We start from the raw sequence: 21802 nt of genomic DNA on the forward strand, positions 1-21802 counted from the left end.
TGGAGCTGATGTCCAGTAGCCAAGAAGCCAATCCATCCTGCACGCAGGTGAGTTCACTTCTTCTCCCCTAAGTCCCTCGTTGCAGTGATCCTGTTGCCAGCAGGACTCACTGTAAAATAAAAAACCTAAGCTAAACTTTCCTAAGCAGCTCTTTAGGAGAGCCACCTAGATTGCACCCTTCTCGGCCGGGCACAAAAATCTAACTGGCTTGGAGGAGGGTCATAGGGGGAGGAGCCAGTGCACACCACCTGATCCTAAAGCTTTACTTTTTGTGCCCTGTCTCCTGCGGAGCCGCTATTCCCCATGGTCCTTTCAGGAACCCCAGCATCCACTAGGACGATAGAGAAAAATGATTACCCTCCCTAGAACACAGTGCTGCAAACACCAGAGGTGTATATGTTTATTTCCATATTAAAAATATATCGGCTACATGATCCTCACACTTTGCCATTTACTCATCATTGTAGATCTGACTTCTCTGTATGGATCCACACAAGTACTACTGCCTACAGTACTGACTTTCCCATTTGTTCTGGCTCTCACCCAACAAACTCCCCGGCCCTAATCTCTTGTCCATAGCATATCTATAATACCTTCACCTGACCACTAAAAGCACCCGCTGCTGTACTATACCAAAGGCAACAGTAATGAATTACTTCTCAATCCCACGATGGCTGGCAGTGATACATGCAGATGACTAAATAATTAACATATTCAAACAGCAAACCGAGCACTTCCCACCATGCACGTCATTCATTGTCTCACCATTACACAGTACCCGTTATACTGTACAAAAGCATTTATTGAGAGATACAAATTCAAGTTCTGCCAGAAAGGCTACACTAGAAATGTAAAACTTTAGTACATGCTGGACACACAGAAAACAACAGTATTTAAAACTCTTAAAAATATTCGTTATATCTGAAGTGGATGAGCCGTGGGTATGAAATCTCTAATCAGAGTTAAATTTTTTGAAATACTGTAAGCCAGGCCAGAGCGTTCATATAACGTTCATCGCAAAGATGTTGTTTGGCCGTCCCCTTGGTGCAGCGCTGGGGGATACGTCCCCCGTGAAGGCGGTAAATCTGTATTCCAGGGAGGTATCTTGTTCTTGTCGCCTCCGTAATATTTCTGCTTGCAGCAACGAGGCCTTGTAATATAGATGAAATGAAGTTAGTGCTCTCAAGCATTCAAATATGATTTGCAACAGTCTTAATATATATATATATATATATATATATATACATACATACATACATACATACATACATACACAAACAAACAAACAAACACACCTTTTTTTTTTTTGCCAGACATTATACAGCAAAACGAACAGCAAGATTTAGGGTGCAGAATTAATATTTTAAAATGGAGGAGTAGTGATGTTGCCCATAGCAACAAATCAGATTCTGTCAATTTCTACAATGCAATACAGAAATGATAGCTAGAATCTGGTTGCTAGGGGCAACAACACCACTTTCCATTTTTAGCAACTGTAGTAAAACTATCCCTCGGAGACAGAGTGGTGATAATGGTCACTAACTACAAATATGTATCTCTGGTTAGAAGCACAAAATTATTAAATCGGAGCAACTTTAAAGCCCCAGCGAATACCAGTGCTGCAAGTATGGCAGTATGGGGCCGCTGCTGTGTGTGTGTGTGTCAGGGGAGGAGAGAAAAGTGTGCGCCTCTTCTGCCCCTTTGTGCTCAGTCTGGCGGCGGCGTGTGTCATCTGTCAGGGCAGGCAGGAGAGCGCAGCTATGTCCGGTCTCGCGGAACGGCAGCCAATTAGGAGCTGCTGCTGCCGGTTCGTGATGCTCTGTTTGGCTCACGAACCGGCGGCTGATTTGAGGTCCTACACGCTGCCTCCCGACATAGTTGCGCTCTCATGCCTGTCTGGCCCCTGACAGCTGACACACGCCGCCGCCGGACTGAGCACTAAAGGGCAGGAGAGGCGCATGCTGTGCTCTCCTCCCCCGACACACACACAGCAGCAGCAGAAGGCCAGCAGCCAGAGCACTGGAGCAGCAGCGGTGAGCAGCACAGTGGGATGGGGGGCATGTGTGTACCTAGCACCGTGGGGTCATATCTGACACTGTGGGGACATGTGTGTACGTGGCACTATGGGGGCATATCTAGTGCCATGCGGGCATATCTTTATCTGGCACTGTGGGGGCATATCTGTATCTGGCACTGTGTGGGCATGTGTGTATATGGCACTGTGGGGGCATATCTGTATCTGGCACTGTGGGGGCATATCTGTATCTGGCACTGTGGGGGCATATGTGTATCTGGCACTGTGGGGGCATATGTGTATCTGGCACTGTGGGGGCATATGTGTATCGCACTGTGGGGGCATGTGTATCTGGCACTGTGGGGGCATATGTGTATCTGGCACTGTTGGAGCATATCGGTATCTGACACTGTGGGGACATGTGTACCTGGCACTATGGGGGCATATCTGGTGCCATGTGGGTATATCTTTATCTGGCACTGTAGGGGCATATCTGTATCTGGCACTGTGGGGCATATGTGTATCTGGCACTGTGGGGGCATATCTGTATCTGGCACTGTGGGGGCATATCTGTATCTAGCACTGTGGGGGCATATCTGTATCTGGCACTGGTGGGGCATATTTGTATCTGGCACTGTGGGGGCATATTTGTATCTGGCACTGTGGGGGCATATGTGTATCTGGCACTGTGGAGGCATATGTGTATCTGGCACTGTGGAGGCATATGTGTATCTGGCACTGTGGGAGCATATGTGTATCTGGCACTGTTGGAGCATATCTGTATCTGGCACTGTGGGGGCATATGTGTATCTGGCACTGCACTACTGGGGGCATATGTGTATCTGGCACTGCACTACTGGGGGCATATGTGTATCTGGCACTGCACTATTGGGGGCATATGTGTCTCTGGCACTATTGGTGGCATATGTGTATCTTGCACTGCACTATTGGGGGCATATGTGTATCTGACACTATTGGGGCATATGTGCATCTGGCACTGCACTATTGGTGTATCACGCCCCCATTTTAATTGGCCACGCCCCGTGTGGCATGTGGCCACACCACGGCGCATGCACACAGTACCACTAAGACATTTTTTTCTACCTGCACTACTGGCGAATACCCAGCGCCTCTGCTACGTCACCCACTGCCTAACATGGCCAGCACAGAGTGAAATTTGCATGCACTATACCTGACAGGGATCAAGCAAAGTTTCTCTTACGTCCTAGAGGATGCTGGGACTTCAAAAGGACCATGGGGTATAGACAGGATCCGCAGGAGCTTGGGCACACTGAAAAGACTTTGACTGGGTGTGAACTGGCTCCTCCCTCTATGCCCCTTCTCCAGACCTCAGTTAGACTTTGCCCAGGAGTGACTGGACACACACTAGGGGAGCTCTACTGAGTTTCTCTAGAAAAGACTTTTGTTAGGTTTTTTTATTTTCAGGGAGACCTGCTGGCTACAGGCTCCCTGCATCGAGGGACTGAGGGGAGAGAAGTCAGACCTACTTCTACTTAGATAAGGGCTCTGCTTCTTAGGCTACTGGACACCATTAGGTCCAGAGGGTTCGATCACTTGGTTCGCCTAGCTGCTTGTTCCCGGAGCCGTGCCGTCACCCCCCTCACAGAAGCCAGAAGAAAGAAGCCGGGTGAGTATGTGAAGATCCGAAGACATCAGACGACAGAAGACTTCAGTAACGAGGTAGCAGCACAGAGGTAGCAGCACAGCGGTAGCGCTGCGCTCCATGCTCCCACACACTTCACCAACGGCATTTGCGGGTGCAGGGCGCTGGGGGGGGGGGCACCCTGGGCAGCATGTTACTGGGGTCTTAAAGGGGCTGGCAGACAGGCATTTTCGGTGCCCGGGCACCGTTTTCCATACCCCCGCCAGCATACAAGTTTGAATTTGTGCGGGACTGAAGCGCGCCGGGAAGGGGCGGGGCTTAGCCGCACAGCTCACCAGCGCCATTTTCTCTCATCCACTGCCGCTGCATGAGACGCTGGCCCGGGACCTCCAGGCTCCATTCACGTAAAAGGGAGCAAAACGGAGGGGGGGCACAGATATTTGGTGCTTATATTTTCATTAAGAACAGCGCTATCAACATATATTGTTTTGGTGGGATATATGGGCTCTGGGGTGTGAGCTGGCATACTCCCTCTGTGGTTTCTCTCTCCGGGCTTCCTTGTGGGTCTGTCCCCTGGCTGAGGCAGTGTGTGTGTGGGTGTGTCGGTGCTACGTGTCGGCATGTCTGAGGCTGAGTGTTACTCCCCGGAGGAGGTTGCTGGGGGCACAGAAATGGGGCTGGAGATGGCTCTGTCGGCACAGCCGACACCTGATTTGGTTACCATGTTAAGTGCACTTAATGCAAATGTGGCCTCATTGTCTAAGAGGCTGGATAAATCTGAGTCTCAGACACAAGTGTGGAGGAAATCCATGGAGGATGCTTTGACTCAGGTGCAGGCCCCATCAGGGTCACAAAAGCGTTCGTTTACCCAGATGGCAGATACGGATACCGACACGGATTCTGATTCCGATGTCGACTTCAATGAGGCTACTTTACACCCAAGGGTAGTTAAGAGTATTCAGTACATGATTGTGGCTATTAAGGATATTTTGCGTATCTCTGACGAACCTGCGGTGCAGGAAACAAGAATTTGTTTATTTAAGGGGAAAAGGCCTGAGGTGAAATTTCCCCCCTCTCATGAAATGAATGCTCTTTGTGAAAAGGCTTGGGAGTCGCCGGATAAGAGGTGGCAGATTCCCAAGAGAATTTTCATGGCGTATCCTTTCCCCTCTGATGACAGGGAGAAATGGGAGTCATCTCCGAATGTCGACAAGGCTCTATCCCGTTTGTCTAAGAAGGTGGTGCTTCCGTCCCCTGACACGGCAGCTCTCAAGGATCCGGCGGATCGCAAGCTGGAGACGTCTTTGAAGGCCATTTTCGTTAATACGGGTGCATTACTCAGACCTGCTGTGGCGTCGGTATGGGTGAGTAGTGCTATTGCTAAATGGGCTGATAATTTAGCTTCTGATATGGATACCCTTGATAAAGATAATATTCTTTTGACTCTTGGTTATATCAAGGACGCTGCAGATTACCTGAAGGACCTGGTGTCTACCGCGACTGCGGGTAAGTCATCTTTTCTTCTTTATGTTCCCACACAACAGAAAAAGGCAGCCCATCAGCAGATGCAGTCCTTTCGACCCAATAAATACAAGCGAGGAAAAGGCTCGTCCTTCCTCGCTTCAAAGGGTAGAGATAGGGGAAGAAAGTCGCCTGCAGTATCAGGCGCCCAGGACCAAAAGTCCTCCCCCACCTCTACCAAGTCCACCGCATAACGCTGGGGCTCCTCTGTGGGAGTCCGGACCAGTGGGGGGCCGCCTCCGGATCTTCAGTCATGTCTGGGTTCAATCAGGCCTGGATCCTTGGGTCCTAGACATAGTGTCTCAGGGATACAGGCTGGAGTTTCAGGAGATGCCCCCTCACCGCTTTTTCATTTCGGCCTTGCCAGTGTCTCTTCCGGATAGGGAGGTGGTGAATACAGCAATACGGAAGTTGTGTCAAGAGAGGGTCATTGTTCCCGTTCCCCCGTCCCAACAGGGGGAGGGGTTCTACTCGAGCCTCTTTGTTGTACCGAAGCCGGACGGTTCGGTCAGACCGATTCTGAACCTAAAATCCCTCAACCCATACTTGAAGGTGTTCAAGTTCAAGATGGAATCTCTTCGAGCTGTGATCTCCAGCCTAGAAGGGGGGGGGGATTTTATGGCATCAGTCGACATAAAGGATGCCTACTTACACGTCCCGATATATCCTCCGCATCAGGCCTTCCTGAGATTTGCGGTGCAGGATTGTTATTACCAATTTCAGACGTTGCCGTTTGGGCTTTCCACGGCCCCCGAGGATTTTCACCAAAGTCATGGCGGAAATTATGGTTCTCCTTCGCAAACAAGGGGTTACAATTATCCCGTACTTGGACGATCTCCTGATAAAGGCGAAGTCCAAGGAACAATTGTTAAGGAGTGTGGATTTGTCTCTGTCGGTTCTGCGACAACACGGTTGGGTTCTAAATTTGCCAAAGTCTCAGTTGATTCCGGCCACTCGGCTGCCCTTTCTGGGCATGATTCTAGACACGGAGTTACAGAGAGTTTTTCTTACGGAAGACAAAGCTCTGGAACTACAGACAATGGTCAGGGAGCTTCTGAGGCCGACAAGGGTGTCGATTCATCAATGTACTCGGGTTCTGCGGAAAATAGTGGTGGCGTACGAAGCCATTCTGTTTGGCAGGTATCATGCCTGGGTGTTTCAGTGGGATCTGCTGAGCAAATGGTCCGGGTCTCACCTGCACATGCACCGGAAAATAAGTCTATCTTCCAGGGCAAGGATTTCTCTCCTGTGGTTGCTACAAAGCTCTCGCCTTCTAGAAGGGCGCCGATTCGGAATCCAGGACTGGGTCCTACTGACAACAGATGCAAGTCTCCGAGGCTGGGGCGCAGTCACCCAAGGAAGAAATTTCCAGGGGAAATGGTCAGACCAGGAATCTTGTCTCCACATAAATGTTCTCAAGTTAAGAGCCATTTACAACGGCCTGCTACAAGCAAAGAACCTTCTTCAGGGTCGGCCTGTCCTGATCCAGTCAGACAACATAACAGCGGTGGCGCATGTAAACTGTCAAGGCGGAACAAGGAGCAGGGTGGCTACGGTGGAAGCCATAAGAATCCTTCGCTGGGTGGAACAGCACATGAGCGCTCTGTCAGCAGTCTTCCTCCCGGGCGTGGACAACTGGGAAGCAGACTTCCTCAGCAGACACGATCTCCATCCGGGAGAGTGCGCTCTTCACCAAGAGGTATTTGCAGAGGTGACGAAGCATTGGGGAATTCCTCTGATAGACATGATGGCGAGGCGCCTCATCAAGAAGCTTCCGAGGTATTTTTCCAGGTCAAGGGGCCCCCAAGCAAGTGCAGTGGACGCCCTGGTGACGCCGTGGGTGTTTCAGTCGGTGTATGTGTTCCCTCCACTTCCTCTCATCCCAAAGGTCCTGGGAATCATAAGACGAGCAAAGGTTCAGGCGATTCTCGTCGTTCCGGACTGGCCACGCAGGACCTGGTATCCGGATCTTCAGGAATTACTAGTGGAAGATCCTTGGCCACTTCCTCTAAGAGAGGACCTGTTACTGCAGGGACCATGCGTGTTTCCGGACTTACCGCGGCTGCCTTTGACGGCGTGGAAGTTGAGCGCCAAATCTTAGCTCGAAAAGGTATTCCTAGGGAGGTCACCCCCACTCTCTTTATGGCTAGGAAGGAGGTTACGGCGAAACATTATCACCGTATTTGGAGGAAGTATGTTTCGTGGTGTGAGACCAAAACTGCTCCTGCGGAGGAATTTCACTTGGGTCGGTTTCTCCATTTTTTGCAGGCAGGCGTCGATGCAGGCCTGAAATTGGGTTCCATCAAAGTGCAGATTTCGGCTTTATCTATTTTCTTTCAAAAGGAATTGGCCGTCCTTCCAGAGGTTCAGACTTTTGTGAAGGGACTGCTGCATATCCATCCTCCATTTGTGCCGCCTGTGGCGCCGTGGGATCTTGAAGTGGTCTTACAGTTTCTTATGTCTCCATGGTTTGAACCTTTGCGTAAGGTTGAGTTAAAATTTCTCACTTGGAAGGTAGTTATGCTTTTGGCTCTGGCGTCTGCCAGGCGAGTGTCTGAGTTAGCGGCCTTATCTCACAAGAGTCCATATTTGATCTTCCATTTGGATAGAGCAGAATTGAGGACTCGTCAACAATTTCTGCCGAAGGTGGTTTCTTCGTTTCACATTAACCAACCTATTGTGGTACCTGTGGCTACAGATGCTGTGGCGGTTCCAAAGTCTCTTGATGTTGTAAGAGCTTTGAAAATTTACTTTGCCAGAACGGCTCTTACCAAAAAAACAGAGGCTCTGTTTGTCCTGTATGCTTCCAACAAGATTGGAAATCCTGCTTCTAAGTAAACTATTGCACGCTGGATTTGTAGTACGATTCAGCAAGCTCATTCTTCGGCTGGGCTACCGTTGCCGAAGTCATTAAAGGCCCATTCTATCAGAAAAGTGGGCTCGTCTTGGGCGGCTGCCCGAGGGGTCTCGGCACTTCAGCTATGCCGAGCAGCTACGTGGTCGGGTTCAAACACCTTTGCTAAGTTTTACAAGTTTGATACCCTGGCTGATGAGGACCTCATGTTTGCTCAATCGGTGCTGCAGAGTCGTCCGCACTCTCCCGCCCGTTCTGGAGCTTTGGTATAGACCCCATGGTCCTTTTGGAGTCCCCAGCATCCTCTAGGACGTAAGAGAAAATAGGATTTTAGTACCTACCGGTAAATCCTTTTCTCCTAGTCCGTAGAGGACGCTGGGCGCCCATCCCAGTGCGGACTGTTCCTTGCAGTTAGGTTAATACTGGTTATTTTCGGTTACACATGCATTGTGTATCAGTTATGGTCAGCTTGTTGCTGTTGCTAGTTCATGCTGTTATCTGGTTTCATGCTACTCCAGTTGTACGGTATGTTTGTGGTGTGGGCTGGTATGTTTCTTGCCTTGGTTTAACAAAAATCCTTTCCTCGAAATGTCTGCACAGTTCCTATAACTGAGGTCTGGAGAAGGGGCATAGAGGGAGGAGCCAGTTCACACCCAGTCAAAGTCTTTTCAGTGTGCCCAAGCTCCTGCGGATACAGTCTATACCCCATGGTCCTTTTGGAGTCCCCAGCATCCTCTACGGACTAGGAGAAAAGGATTTACCGGTAGGTACTAAAATCCTATTTTTTCCTGGTTTGCAGATCCCCTATTGCCGGGAGTAGGCAATGCCACCTTATGATAAATTGAGCAGACATTGACATGCCTATAGCAGGGTGTGGGATAGGGGTATTTAGCATGCCCTGCCACAATTTTGTTATTAGGTCATGCTTAATCTGTGGCAGGGCATAATGGGTTGTGTAGTTCCACAGCAGCTGGAAGGCAGCATATTTAATACCTCTGCTATAGGAACACGTAAACTGCAAAAACACAGGGACCCTTTCTCCAGCAGAAAAGTCAGAGAAAGGAGTTATCACTGCTTCACAAATAAGACCCCAGAAACTGCTGCTGGACAAGCAAAATAAGATTCCATGCATGGAACTGCCAGAGAGATTTATTTTATTATAGTAATTTTAAAAATGTGTTAGTGGGCCAGAGGTAAGGTATGTTTGATATTGTATATGGCATTTAGATACAAGCATTATCCCTTATAGTCTAGCCAGACACAAACAGAAACCCGCACAGCACCACTGTCACTCTGTCATTGGTTAATGTAAAGCAATGATCAGAGCAAAAAATATATAATTAATGCCTGTAGCTGGATATGGTGCAGTATTTGTGTAAAGGTAACAGGGAGGGTAATTAGTTCCAGTAACAAAAATAAGTAACCTGTATTCCATATTAAAATACAGCATGGTGCAAGCTGAAACGCTGAACATCGTTTAAGTGATGAGAGAGCATCGGGAAGAAAGGAGGTCGTTTTGGGAGGAGCAGGGGAGATGCTGCGGATGTATAACGAGATTAGAGTGGAGATTTCAGGATAGATTGATAAATTGCTTTCACGGGAAAGGAAGAGGGCTTAAGTGGTTAGTAATGCGGAGGCATGAAAAAGACGTGTGATCTGGTAATAGCTACCTGGCCAAAAGAAGAGAGGTGATATAATCCAGAGATATTAGAGGAGGATGATGGGAGCTTGGTAAACCAGTAAGACGATTGCAGCAGTGTAACTGTGTAAGGATGAGGGTATACACTATGGGGGTCATTCCGAGTTGTTCGCTCGCAAGTGAATTTTAGCAGATTTGCTCATGCTAAGCCGCCGCCTACTGGGAGTGAATCTTAGCTTCTTAAAATTGCGAACGATGTATTCGCAATATTGCGATTACACACCTCGTAGCAGTTTCTGAGTAGCTTCAGACTTACTCGGCATCTGCGATCATTTCACTGCTTGTCGTTCCTGGTTTGACGTCACAAACACACCCAGCGTTCGCCCAGACACTCCCCCGTTTCTCCAGCCACTCCTGCGTTTTTTCCGGAAACGGTAGCGTTTTTTCCCACACGCCCATAAAACGGCCTGTTTCCGCCCAGTAACACCCATTTCCTGTCAATCACATTACGATCGCCAGAACGATGAAAATGCCGTGAGTAAAATTCCTAAGTGCATAGCAAATTTACTTGGCGCAGTCGCAGTGCGGACATTGCGCATGCGCATTAAGCGGAAAATCGCTGCGATGCGAAGATTTTTACCGAGCGAACAACTCGGAATGACCCCCTATGATTTTAGTGGTAGCTTTAAGCAAGAACAAAAAAACTATATTGTCAATATTACAAAAGACAGAAAAGGCAGATTTTGTTCACAACGGGCAGCAGAACGGTATGCGGTTAAAATACCACCCGTCGGTATCCTGGCTGTCTCAATACCGACGCCGGGATCCCGACAGGGGTACTATACCGCCGCCACAATACTGGCAAAGTAGTTGATTCCCCCTCTGAGGGTGTCCACGACAGAAGCAGGGCTGAAGATCCGGTGTTCACACCCCCTCAGCCGAGTCCGGGACTCTTACTGGCGCCAGGGGTGTGATGTCCGGGGTTTCCCGCACTCTACCGCTCGCGGGTGTCAGCTGAGCCGAGAATCAGCGGGGAGCTCAGTAAGCCAGCGGCCATGCAGCGTGGTCCGCCCACCGGAAGTCCGTCGTCAATGTGTTTTTAACGGACATATATGAAGAACCATTTTTAAATAAACTCTGGCCAATTTTCTGAGTCATTAAAGGACAACTTCTAACCCTTACAATTTCAGCTAAATTGTTTTTGATTCTTTTTTCCAGTTTAACCACTTGCCTGTCCTGAGCAGCGCAGGAGCCGCTAAGTGTGACACACTGTCACCAGTCCACCATGCCGCCGCTCAGCACTGGTAGCCCTTCTCGGTTTCAGCGTGTGGGCACAGCTGGCATGGGGCTGTGCGGCAGGACCTCCTTGATGTCACACTGTGTACAACCGGGCAGAATCTGAGCCAATTGCTGCTAGAGGTCAGCGCTGCCCGGCAAAAAAACTAATTTGCAAATGCGTAACCTAATCAAATCCCGTCATTAATGGGCCAAAATCCTGGGATCTAGTCTATCCCAATCCCAGGATTGGCCTCCCTAATTATATATGATTTTCATCCTTAGTATTCTTTATTTATACGGTGCCACAAGGTTTCTGCAGGACCTAACAAAGTATATACACATATGAGCAAAACAAGAAGACAGTGACCCTCAGTACAAGACATTGGCCCTCATTCCGAGTTGTTCGCTCGCTAGCTGCTTTTAGCAGCATTGCACACGCTAAGCCGCCGCCCTCTGGGAGTGTATCTTAGCTTAGCAGAATTGCTAACGAAAGATAAGCAGAACTGCTCGAAAATCTTTTCCTGCAGTTTCTGAGCAGCTCCAGACCTACTCCTAGATTGCGATTACTGCAGAATGTTTGGTTCCTGGTTTGACGTCACATACACACCCTGCGTTCGGCCAGCCACTCCCCCGTTTCTCCAGGTACGCCTGCGTTTTTACCTGACACGCCTGCGTTTTTTAGCACACTCCCGGAAAACGGCAAGTTACCACCCAGAAACACCCACTTCCTGTCAATCACCCACCGATCAACAGAGCGACTGAAAAGCGTCGCTCGTCCCTGTGTAAGATTGCAAAGGTTTGTGTGAAAAGTACTTAGCGCGTGTGCCCTGCGCCCCATACGCATGTGCAGAACAGACCATTTTTAGCCTGATCGCTATGCTGCGAAAAACGGCAGCGAGCGATCAACTCGGAATGACCACCATTGTAGGATAAGGATATGGTATATAAACATTTTTGCTTCAGCGGCTATAACACTCAAATAAGTATCAGGGTTGCAGACACAGGGTTAGGTGCCGTTGTGGGGAGTGTGGAGAAGATGATAGTATAAGTAAGGGAAGGCAATGAACACGAGAGAGCTGGAGAATGTTAAGAACGGAGAGACTCCCCGTGGTTTCTGCACCTCTGAGGAAGAAACCACTGTATCGCGCAACATGAATTGGGGTGGTTACTGTTTTATTTCTACCAGTGATACAATTGTTACAGTTAGTGAAATGACAATGTGTTCTATCTATTACCATCTTGATGACAACATTGCCACATTTTATGGATATATGGAAGACTCCATCAAGAAAAAGTAATTATTTGTTGATTTGTTGTTGTTGTTTTTTACCTTTGTCAGACTTAAGTTACCATTTTGATGATAACATTTTTATTTTATTTTGATTTCCCACTTACCATCTCGAGGTCCTTCTGTGCTGCCTCCACTTCCTCCTGCGCTGAGCGCTGGGGGTTCCTCTTCCTCTCTTGCATATCCTGCATGTGCTGCTTGATGCGGTCTTCCAGCCTGCGGTCTCTGGAGGCTCTATGCATATACAATAAGGTTACACTTTACAGTACACTGATCCCTTTGTCCCCAATAAAGGATGTTGTCATATGGTTTGTTTAGGGATACTTACTTTTGGAACAGCCTGCCAGAGTAACCATGTATAACATATGGCGCAAACATATATGTATAAGGGACTTAACGATGACTGACGTGCTGCATGGCACCCGTGTAAGAAATGGCTGGTGTGGTGCCCTGCGCACAGATCTGCTACAGCAGTGCACCATGGGAATAAACCCCCGAGAGGAAGAAACGTGTCATGCATCCTAATCCAACATGGCTTCCACACTGCATAGGGCCGCAACCTGGAGAACCCTGCATCTGTCACTCACTATAATGTGGGCTTTATAGGTCACTAGGATCACGAAGATCATTTACTAATCTTTTTTTTTTTTTTACAAAAATGGCAACAAAGGTGATATGATGGGAGTATGCAGGGGATATGCATTCCCCGGCTTCTTACATTCCATCATAATCTAACGAGCTTCATCCCACATTACTGGCCAAAGTGCATCTCTCGTTTTGTTAGTGTGATAATAATACTGATAAATACATGATCGCTTATAAGCTACGAAGGACAGATATTGTCACTTTATAACAGAAGCCAATTATTAGCACAGAGGGCATGATTCTGTCTCTGCCGCATCCGCCACCATTTTCTGTCTGGAATGCAGCCTGCCTGCTACCTTACGCCAATGCAAGTGTCTGCCCGGCGGTGCCGTTCCATCTCCGTACGCACTCTACATACAAGAGTGGAAGTCGGCCTACACAGTCAGCCTACGAGCACAGTCAGCGGCCAGTTGCTGCCCAGAGGTGTCCATTGGGAATCAGTATGTAATGGCGGCACACGGGATCCCGGCGTTCATAATACTGATGCCGGGATCCCGGCAAGGGTGAGTAGAGGCTATTTCCCCCCTGTCCCCTACACCCTAACCCTCTGTTCCCGCAGCTTAATCCTAACCTCCCCCTGAGTACCTGACTATAACCACCTCCCAAAAGGTGCCTAAACCTAACCCACCCATCCCCCCTTAGCTTGACCCTAACCCCCCTCCCCCCTCGGGGTGCCTAACACTTCCCCCCCTCCCCGCAGCTTAACCCTAACCTATACCACCTCCATAGCCTAACCCTAACACACCGTGTGGCTCATAAACCTAACCCCCCCCCCTTCCCCCAAAGCCTAACTCGCCGGCTGTTTTTACGGTTGGGTTGCCGGCTGTCAGAATTTCAGAGTCAATCTCCTGGCCCTTTCGGAGTTCCGACGTCGGGATTCCAGCAGGTGTCGGGATTCTGGCGTCATCATTTCGACTGCCGGATTCTTCACCGCATCCCATCCCTTGCATGCGCAAATTGCAGCTATCCATGAGATCTGTCTGCATTTTGGACTTGGACCCCAAAATCCTGCAGCCTCATAACACAGCCCTCACCTCCCCTACCTAACAAAAAAGATACCTCACATGACACTGATAATGGAGATGATCGATCTTCACACATCCGCGCGATCACTTAACAATAATACCTTCACGTTCCAGTGGAGATAGCAATAATATTTGATTTTGGCTTTAGTCACATTAAATGACAGGTGACTCCCGTTAATAGATGTAGGGGTTGATGTATCAAGTAGTAAATATAGTGGACCAGAGAAGTTGCCCATAGCAACCAATGTTTTTTGTGGTTGCATTTATCAAGTCCATTCTATAAAATGATAGGTAGACGCTCATTGGTTGGGCAACTTCTCCATTATTTTCACTCATTGCTACATCAACCCCTAAATACTCTGTAAAAACCTCTCGGTTTCTCCATATCCTTAATTAGCTCTCAGTATTTTTAGTCCAAATACAGTATTGCTAATTAGCAGAGGAATTTAAGAGCCTGTCTTAATGAGGGGAAGGGATGTCACAAAACTTACAATTCTGTGTTATGCCTTTAAAAAAAGCTTTAAAATTCCAAATTAATTCTACAGTAATATAATTAAGACATCGCACTGTGTGGGTATAAATATTGCTATTACTAAGTGTACACCAGTGGCAGCCAGAAACTTTCCATTTGCTATTTGTAACTTTGATAATTAGCCAGGCCATGCATGCGTCTGGGTGTACCACAGGGCACCTAGCGACACTGTTTACATCTCAACACCCTGAATATGGCCACTGTTGGTTAAACAAACCTTGCCTTCTCCGCTTCTTTCAATGATTTCTCTGACATGACCCTTGGCATCATTTCCTGTTTTTCGACTACAAGAGTCCTTTGCTTGTCCCAGCTATTCTTGCTCTGGGATGGATCCAGATCTGTGGCATACGGGGGAACGGCAATGGGCACCTGAGTGACGTGAATGGTAGTCAGTGAAGAGCGCAATTGTTTACATTCTTATATTCATCAACTCATATTGAAGTCTGCCGAAGCCATGGACAGTGCTTATGGGGCTGAATCTTATATAAACATGGTGATAAATCAGCAGCTCTAGAATCAAACCGATTTACAGATGTGTCCTCTTCCATCTTTGCTCCGTGTGCTACAAGTCGCGTTACACATAACGCGTGAGTGCCATGTGACTCGGTAGCGCAGAGCGTCTTTTTTTGCATTTTTTCCTACGAAAATGCATCTTAAGCACATCAGTGGTATGCACGGAAGCCTTCCGGGGTAGCCAGCACTGCCAAGAAGATTTCCGTGTATACTACCTGCTGATTCCCTGGGAACAGCCATGCAGTGTTCACAGCGCCCGGGAATCAGCATACTCCACTCTGGAGGTTAGCCCGCCCCCCCGGCCAATAGGAGTCATTAAATGACTGTCCGTTATGGAGAACAGTTCAGCCTGTAATTTCAACAAAAAAGTGTTGTAACTTTTGAACCATAACTGCAGCAATAAACTTTTCAACAAATTCTGATGTTGTTTGACATGTTACACGACCCCCTTTCCATTTTTAAAAACGAAAATTCAAGATGGCCAATTTAAAGATGGCGCTCATGTTCATTACATACCCTAAAAGATTGCCCACCTCACCCATACCTTACTGGAGTATTCAGTTTTCCCATTTCCTACACAGTTTTTTAAATAAAAAGGTCTACTGCGACTTTTGAATCACCCTGTATATTCACACGCACACATGTATACATAACTATATACAGCATCTATCTATTTATCTATCTATCTATCTACCATACAGAGATGCTGTCAGGACTTGTGTTCTTTATTTGATCTTTGCTCAGGGACTCTTCTCTTACCACCAACCTGTTTTCTCTTACGTCCTAGAGGATGATTGGGTCCATTTTAGTACCTTGGGGCTATAGACGGTTCCGCAGGAGCCTTCGGCACTTTAAAACTTTTTAACAGTGTGAACTGGCTCCTCCCTCTATGCCCCTCCTCCAGACCTCAGTTTAGAAAATGTGCCCGGGAAACTGGATGCACACCAGTGGAGCTCTACAGAGTTCTGCTGGAAAAGACTTTGTTAGGTTTTTTATTTTACAGGGAAGCTGCTGGCAACAGCTTCCCTGCTTCGTGGGACTTAGGGGGGGGGAAGTAGGAACAAACTTCTCAGTTACTTTAATGTCTCTGCTTCCGCTGACAGGACACCATTAGCTCCTGAAGGGTACTGAACACAGCCCTTGCTTGGCTGCTGCTCACTCCCACAGCACTGCCGCCACCCCCTAACAGAGCCAGAAGTCAGAAGGCTGGCGAGTATTTACCGGAGACCTGCAGAGAGGGGCCCTCCGGTCATCATGGCGGCATAAAGGTACCAGCGCAGCGCGGGAGGGCTCTGAGGGACATGATAAATCCTTACTCTCACTGGCATTAAAGTACACAAAAGGGAGCAGCTGGTGTACATACCCCTGCCAGTATAAATATTATATTACTGTGGCTGAACCGCGCCATTACAGGGGGCGGGGCTTTTCCTCAGAACTGCTTCTAACACTCAATTGGCACCATTTTCTCCTCACAGAGACGCCGGAGCGCTGATCCTGCATGCTGCTTCTCCTCACATATCGCTGATACAAGTACCAGGGTGTTATAGAAGGGAGGGGAGTACATAATTTATTGAAGTCTGCGGGCTTCACATTGGATATAAAGCGCTGTGTTGGTATATATGTATATTCATTGTATGCAATACATATAGGGCGCGTGGTGTGGACTGGCAATTCCCTCTGGGTCCCTCTGACAGACATTAGTGTAAGTCTGTCCCCATTAGCTCCCGTGTGTGTGTGAGTGGTGTGACTGTACACGTGTGTACCATGTCTAGAGAAAGCTCTTCCCCAGAAGAACCCATATTGGGGGCACAAGAGTGTTCTGAGCCTGTGTGGGTGAGAAAGCTGTAGTGTAATATGGCTAAACTAGCAAAGAAATTTTCTGAGTCTGAAGAACAGACAAAGCATTGGAGACAGTCTGTGGAAGATGCTCTATTTGCTGATTTTTCCGCATCATCCACTCGGGACCCCTCCAGTTCCCAGAAAAGGTCCCTGGCCCAAATTATGCAAAGGGACACTGACAGAGATTCCGACACTGACGTCGACACTGGGGATTTGAGGGGGGTAGACCCCAAACTGGCTAAGAGCATTCAATGTACGATAGTCGCTATAAAAGAGGTGTTGGAATTTTCTGACACAACACCTCCACCTGAGGAAAAAGATTATTTTAAATTAAATAAAAAACAGGTGGTGACTTTTCCTCCGTCTAAGAACTTAAATAAATTTTTTGAGGAATCCTGGGCTAACCCGGAAAAGAAATTTGCTATCCCTAAAAGGTTGCGGGTAGCGTACCCTTTCCTTGAAGAGGATAGGCGTAAGTGGGAGTCACCCCCAATGATAGACACCTCAGTTTGTCAAAGAAAATAATTTTAAATGCCCAAGGGTCAGCTTCATTAAAAGAACCTGCTGACCGCAAATTAGAGACGACTTTAAAGTCCATCTATGTTGCTACGGGTACGTTGCTCAGGCCCACAATTGCTTCTGCGTGGGTAGGTAACGCAGTCGAAAAGTGGGCAGATAACTTGATTGTTAATATTGACACGGTCGATAAAGATGACATGCTGCAAATTCTAGGTCATATCAAAGATTCTGCAGGTTACTTGGTTGAGGCTATGAAGGACGAAGGCTTACTGGGCTCACGGGCCTCTGCTATGGCGATTTCAGCCCGCAGGGCGCTCTGGATACGCCAATGGAATGCTGACGCAGAATCCAAAAGAAATATTGAGGTGCTCCCCTACAATGGTGAGGCCCTCTTTGGAGAGCAACTAGATGCCATGATATCAACTACTACATCTGGCAAATCAGCATTTCTGCCGTCGGCAGCTACACCGGCTAAAAAAGTATATCAGTCTCATACTATGCAGTCCTTTCGGCCCAACAAGTACAAAAAGGCCAAGGGTACCCCTTTTTTCACAGGAAAAGGGAGAGGAAGAGGTAGAAAACCTACAACTTCTTCAGGCGCGCAGGAGCAGAAGTCAGCAACTACTTCTGCTAAAGCCACAGCATGACGCTGGGGCTCCCATGCGGCAGTGCCATCGGGGGGGGGCACGTCTACTATTTTTCAGCCAGGTCTGGTTTCGCTCAGACCTGGATCCTTGGATTTTACAAATAATATCCCAAGGTTACAAGTTGGAATTTCAAAACCTTCCCCCATGCCGATTTTTCAAATCAGCCTTGCCAGTTTCTGGTCAGGACAGCACAATTGTCCTGAACGCAATACAGAAATTATGTCAAGACAAAGTAATTGCCTTGGTTCCTGCCAAACAAAGGAATCAAGGCTTTTATTCAAGCCTGTTTGTAGTACGGAAGCCGGATGGCTCGGTCAGACTGATTTTAAACCTAAAATCTCTGAATCTTTATTTGAAAAGATTAAAATTCAAGATGGAATCCTTGAGAGCGGTGATTTTCAGCTTGGAAGAAAAGGAATTTCTGGTGTCAGTGGACATCAAAAGATAATCTTGTCAGCAAAAGACAGAATTTCGCTCCTGTAGTGACTACAAATGTCTCACATCCTGGAGGGACGCAGGTTCGGGATTCAGGCCTGGATCCTGGTGACCACGGATGCAAGTCTCCGAGGATGGGGAGCAGTCATGCAAGGCGAAAGCTTCCAAGAAAGATGGTCAAGTCAAGAAACTCGCCTTCACATAAACATTCTGGAGTTGAGAGCTGTGTACAACAGTCTTCATCATGCGGCACACCTTCTTCAAGGTCGTCCCATACAGATCCAGTCAGACAATGTAACAGCAGTAGCTTACATAAACCGTCAAGGCGGAACAAAAAGCAGAGCGGCAATGGCAGAGGTGACAAAGATACTCCTCTGGGCAGAAAGATATGCAAAACCTCTGTTGGCAATTTTCATTCCGGGAGTGGACAACTGGGAAGCAGACTTCCTCAGCAGACAGGAGAATGGGGCCTCCACCCAGAAGTCTTTGCGGAGGTGGCAAGTCATTGGGGCGTTCCTCAAGTGGATATGATGGCATCACAACTCAACAAGAAGCTTCAGAAATACTGTTCCAGGTCGAGAGACCCACAAGCAATAGCGATAGATGCACTGGTGACCCAGTGGGTGTTTCAGTCGGTGAATCTGTTCCCTCCACTTCCACTTATTCCAAAAGTTCTCAAGATCATCAGAAGAACAAGAGTTCGAGCAATACTCATTGCTCCAGACTGGCCAAGGAGGGCTTGGTATCCAGATCTTCAAGAGTTATTACTGGAAGATCCTCGGCCTCTTCCTCTTTGCGAGGACCTGCTTCAGCAGGGGCCATTAGTTTATCAGGACTTACCGTGGCTGCGTTTGACGGCATGGCTGCTGAGCGCCAGATCCTAGCCCGTAAGGGTATTCCCAATGAAGTAATTCCCACACTTATTCTGTCCAGGAAAGGGGTAACGTCCAAACATTACCATCGTTTTTGGAGAAAATATGCGTCTTGGTGTGAATCCAGGAAGTCTCCTGCGGTGGAGTTTCAATTAGGACGACTTCTCCTATTTCTACAGGCTGGTGTGGATGCTGGATTGAGATTAGGATCTATCAAGGTTCGGATTTCGGCCTTGTCAGTTTACTTTCAGAAACAATTGGCTTCTCTTCCTGAGATCCAGACGTTCGTGAAGGGGGTTCTGCGCATCCAACCTCCCTTTGTGCCTCCTGCGGTGCCATGGGATCTTAATGTGGTGTTTTAGTTCCTTAAATCGGACTGGTTAGAGCCTCTACAAGAGGTAGAGTTGAAGTTTCTTACTTGGAAAGTGGTCATGCTGTTGGCCTTGGCCTCAGGCAGACGAGTAACTGAGTTAGGAGCTCTTTCACACAAGAGTCCTTACTTAATATTTCATGAAGATAGGGCTGAACTGAGAACATGTCAGCATTTTCTTCTGAAGGTTGTGTCTTCTTTTCATATCAACCAACTAGTGGTGGTGCCAGTGGCTTCTGACACCTCAGCCATCTCAAAGTCCTTGGATGTTGTCAGAGCGTTGAGGACTTATGTTGCAAGAACGGCTAGGATAAGGAAACCAGAATCTTTATTTGTCCTCTATGACCCCAACAAGATTGGGGGTCCTGCTTCTAAGCAGACTAGCTTCTAAGCAGACTATTGCGCGCTGGATCAGGGGTACCATTCAGCACGCTCATTCCACGGCAGGATTGCCGTTACCGACTTTGGTAAAAGCCCACTCTACTAGGAAAGTGGGTTCGTCCTGGGCGGCTGCCCAGGGTGACTCGGCTTTGCAAATCTGCCGAGCTGCTACTTGGTCAGGTGCAAACACGTTTACTAAGTTTTTTAAGTTTGACACCTTGGCTGCTGGCGACCTAAAATTTGGTCAGTCAGTTCTGCAGGAACATTAGCACTTTCCCGCCCATACTGGGAGCTTTGGTACATCCCCATGGTACTAAAATGGACCCCAGCATCCTCTAGGACGTAAGAGAAAATAGGATCTTAATAACCTACCGGTAAATCTTTTTCTCGTAGTCCGTAGAGGATGCTGGGCGCCCGCCCAGTGCTCATTTTTTACTGCTGATTACGTTTATCTTTTTGCACACATGTGTTTAGATGTTGACAGCTGTTGCTGTTGCGTTATACATGCTGTATGAGTTATGTTAAAGGCCATGTTAGCTGACATGTTTTTTGTGTATGGTGTGAGCTGGTGTGAATCTCGCCACAAGTTTATTAGTAATTCCTCTCTCGAAAATGTACGTCTCCTCGGGCACAGTTCCTATACTGAGGTCTGGAGGAGGGGCATAGAGGGAGGATCCAGTTCACACTGTTAAAAAATCTTAAAGTGCCGAAGGCTCCTGCGGAACCGTCTATACCCCCATGGTACTAAAATGGACCCCAGCATCCTCTACGGACTACGAGAAAAGGATTTACCGGTAGGTTATCAAAATCCTATTTTCTTTTCCCACCCACTGTTCTCTTGCTTTCCCTCTTTGCATTACAATATATATGAGGATAATTTTTCCTTTGCACCCTCCTTTCGATTTCTGTCCCCCTTTTCCTTCATCTCTTTGTGTCTACTCACCTATCCTTTATCTAATTCTCACAATACTCCCTCCTTTCCCTATCTCTCTCTTTACCTGTTCCCCCATCTATCTCTCCCACCGTTTCTCTTTCCTTCCCCACCTCCCTTGTTCCTTTCCCACTTTTTTCTCTCTTCGCAGCTGTACATTTTCCGATGTAACCCAGTATATTGGTTCTAACCTGTCACGTTTGGGCGGCCAATTCTCCAGATATGTAAATCTGAAAATCGCTACCAGTAACTTATGGTTACTTTAGCATGTGTGGTTAATGAAACCCGGTAACTGCCATCAGCAAAAGTTCCTTTTGTGATGCCACACTAGGTAAGCTCTAGGTAAACTCTTGCTCTTACCTCTATACAGAATTATTGATTGCACAATCACACTTAGGGACGTAGCTTTAACCTTACAGATTCCCAGATTCACCAAGAGACACAGAGAATATTAATTATCTTTTAATTCAAACAAAACAATCCAAGGTATGATTTCAAAAATTGTAAGATTACAAATATGGACAGGAAATACAGTACATAAATCTAAGGGGAAAAAAATGGAAAATAATATTTCAGAAGCCTAACAGTTACTCAGAAGAACTTCCGATGTAGGGATACTTCACAATGTGGGATGGTTCATCTTCAGCTCGTGTGGCTGGGTCACCCAAAAGAATGAATACACAACACTGAGGGACAAGTGCAATTATACTTTCACAGATGCACTCCTCCCTCCCACCTTTTTATTTTTTAACTAGCTCAGTGCTGGACACTGGACATACACTCCCAAGTCTGTCTTGCACTAGATAGAGGAGGGGGAGTTGGCCCAGATGGGCATGACATTCCACTCCTCCCTGGAGGTGAAACTCTCATAACTT

The 21802-nt window shown here is 47.6% G+C and overlaps 1 protein-coding gene across 4 annotated transcripts in view; it reads right to left on the bottom strand.

The window, feature by feature from the left end:
• Positions 1–781: 781 nt before the first annotated feature.
• The window catches only part of LRRC27 (leucine rich repeat containing 27), a 152226-nt gene continuing 131205 nt past the window's right edge, over positions 782–21802 (bottom strand). For all 4 annotated transcript variants that reach the window (XM_063962177.1, XM_063962176.1, XM_063962174.1 and 1 more), the window contains 3 exons: positions 14638–14789; positions 12326–12452; positions 782–1150 (listed from right to left, as the gene is read on the bottom strand). In XM_063962177.1, coding sequence (XP_063818247.1) covers positions 1001–1150; positions 12326–12452; positions 14638–14789 — 429 coding nt within the window. In that variant the 3' untranslated portion in view covers positions 782–1000. The remainder of the gene's footprint in view (positions 1151–12325; positions 12453–14637; positions 14790–21802) is intronic.

Source organism: Pseudophryne corroboree, chromosome 3, assembly GCF_028390025.1.
Source record: "Pseudophryne corroboree isolate aPseCor3 chromosome 3, aPseCor3.hap2, whole genome shotgun sequence".
NCBI classification, from domain to species: domain Eukaryota; kingdom Metazoa; phylum Chordata; class Amphibia; order Anura; family Myobatrachidae; genus Pseudophryne; species Pseudophryne corroboree.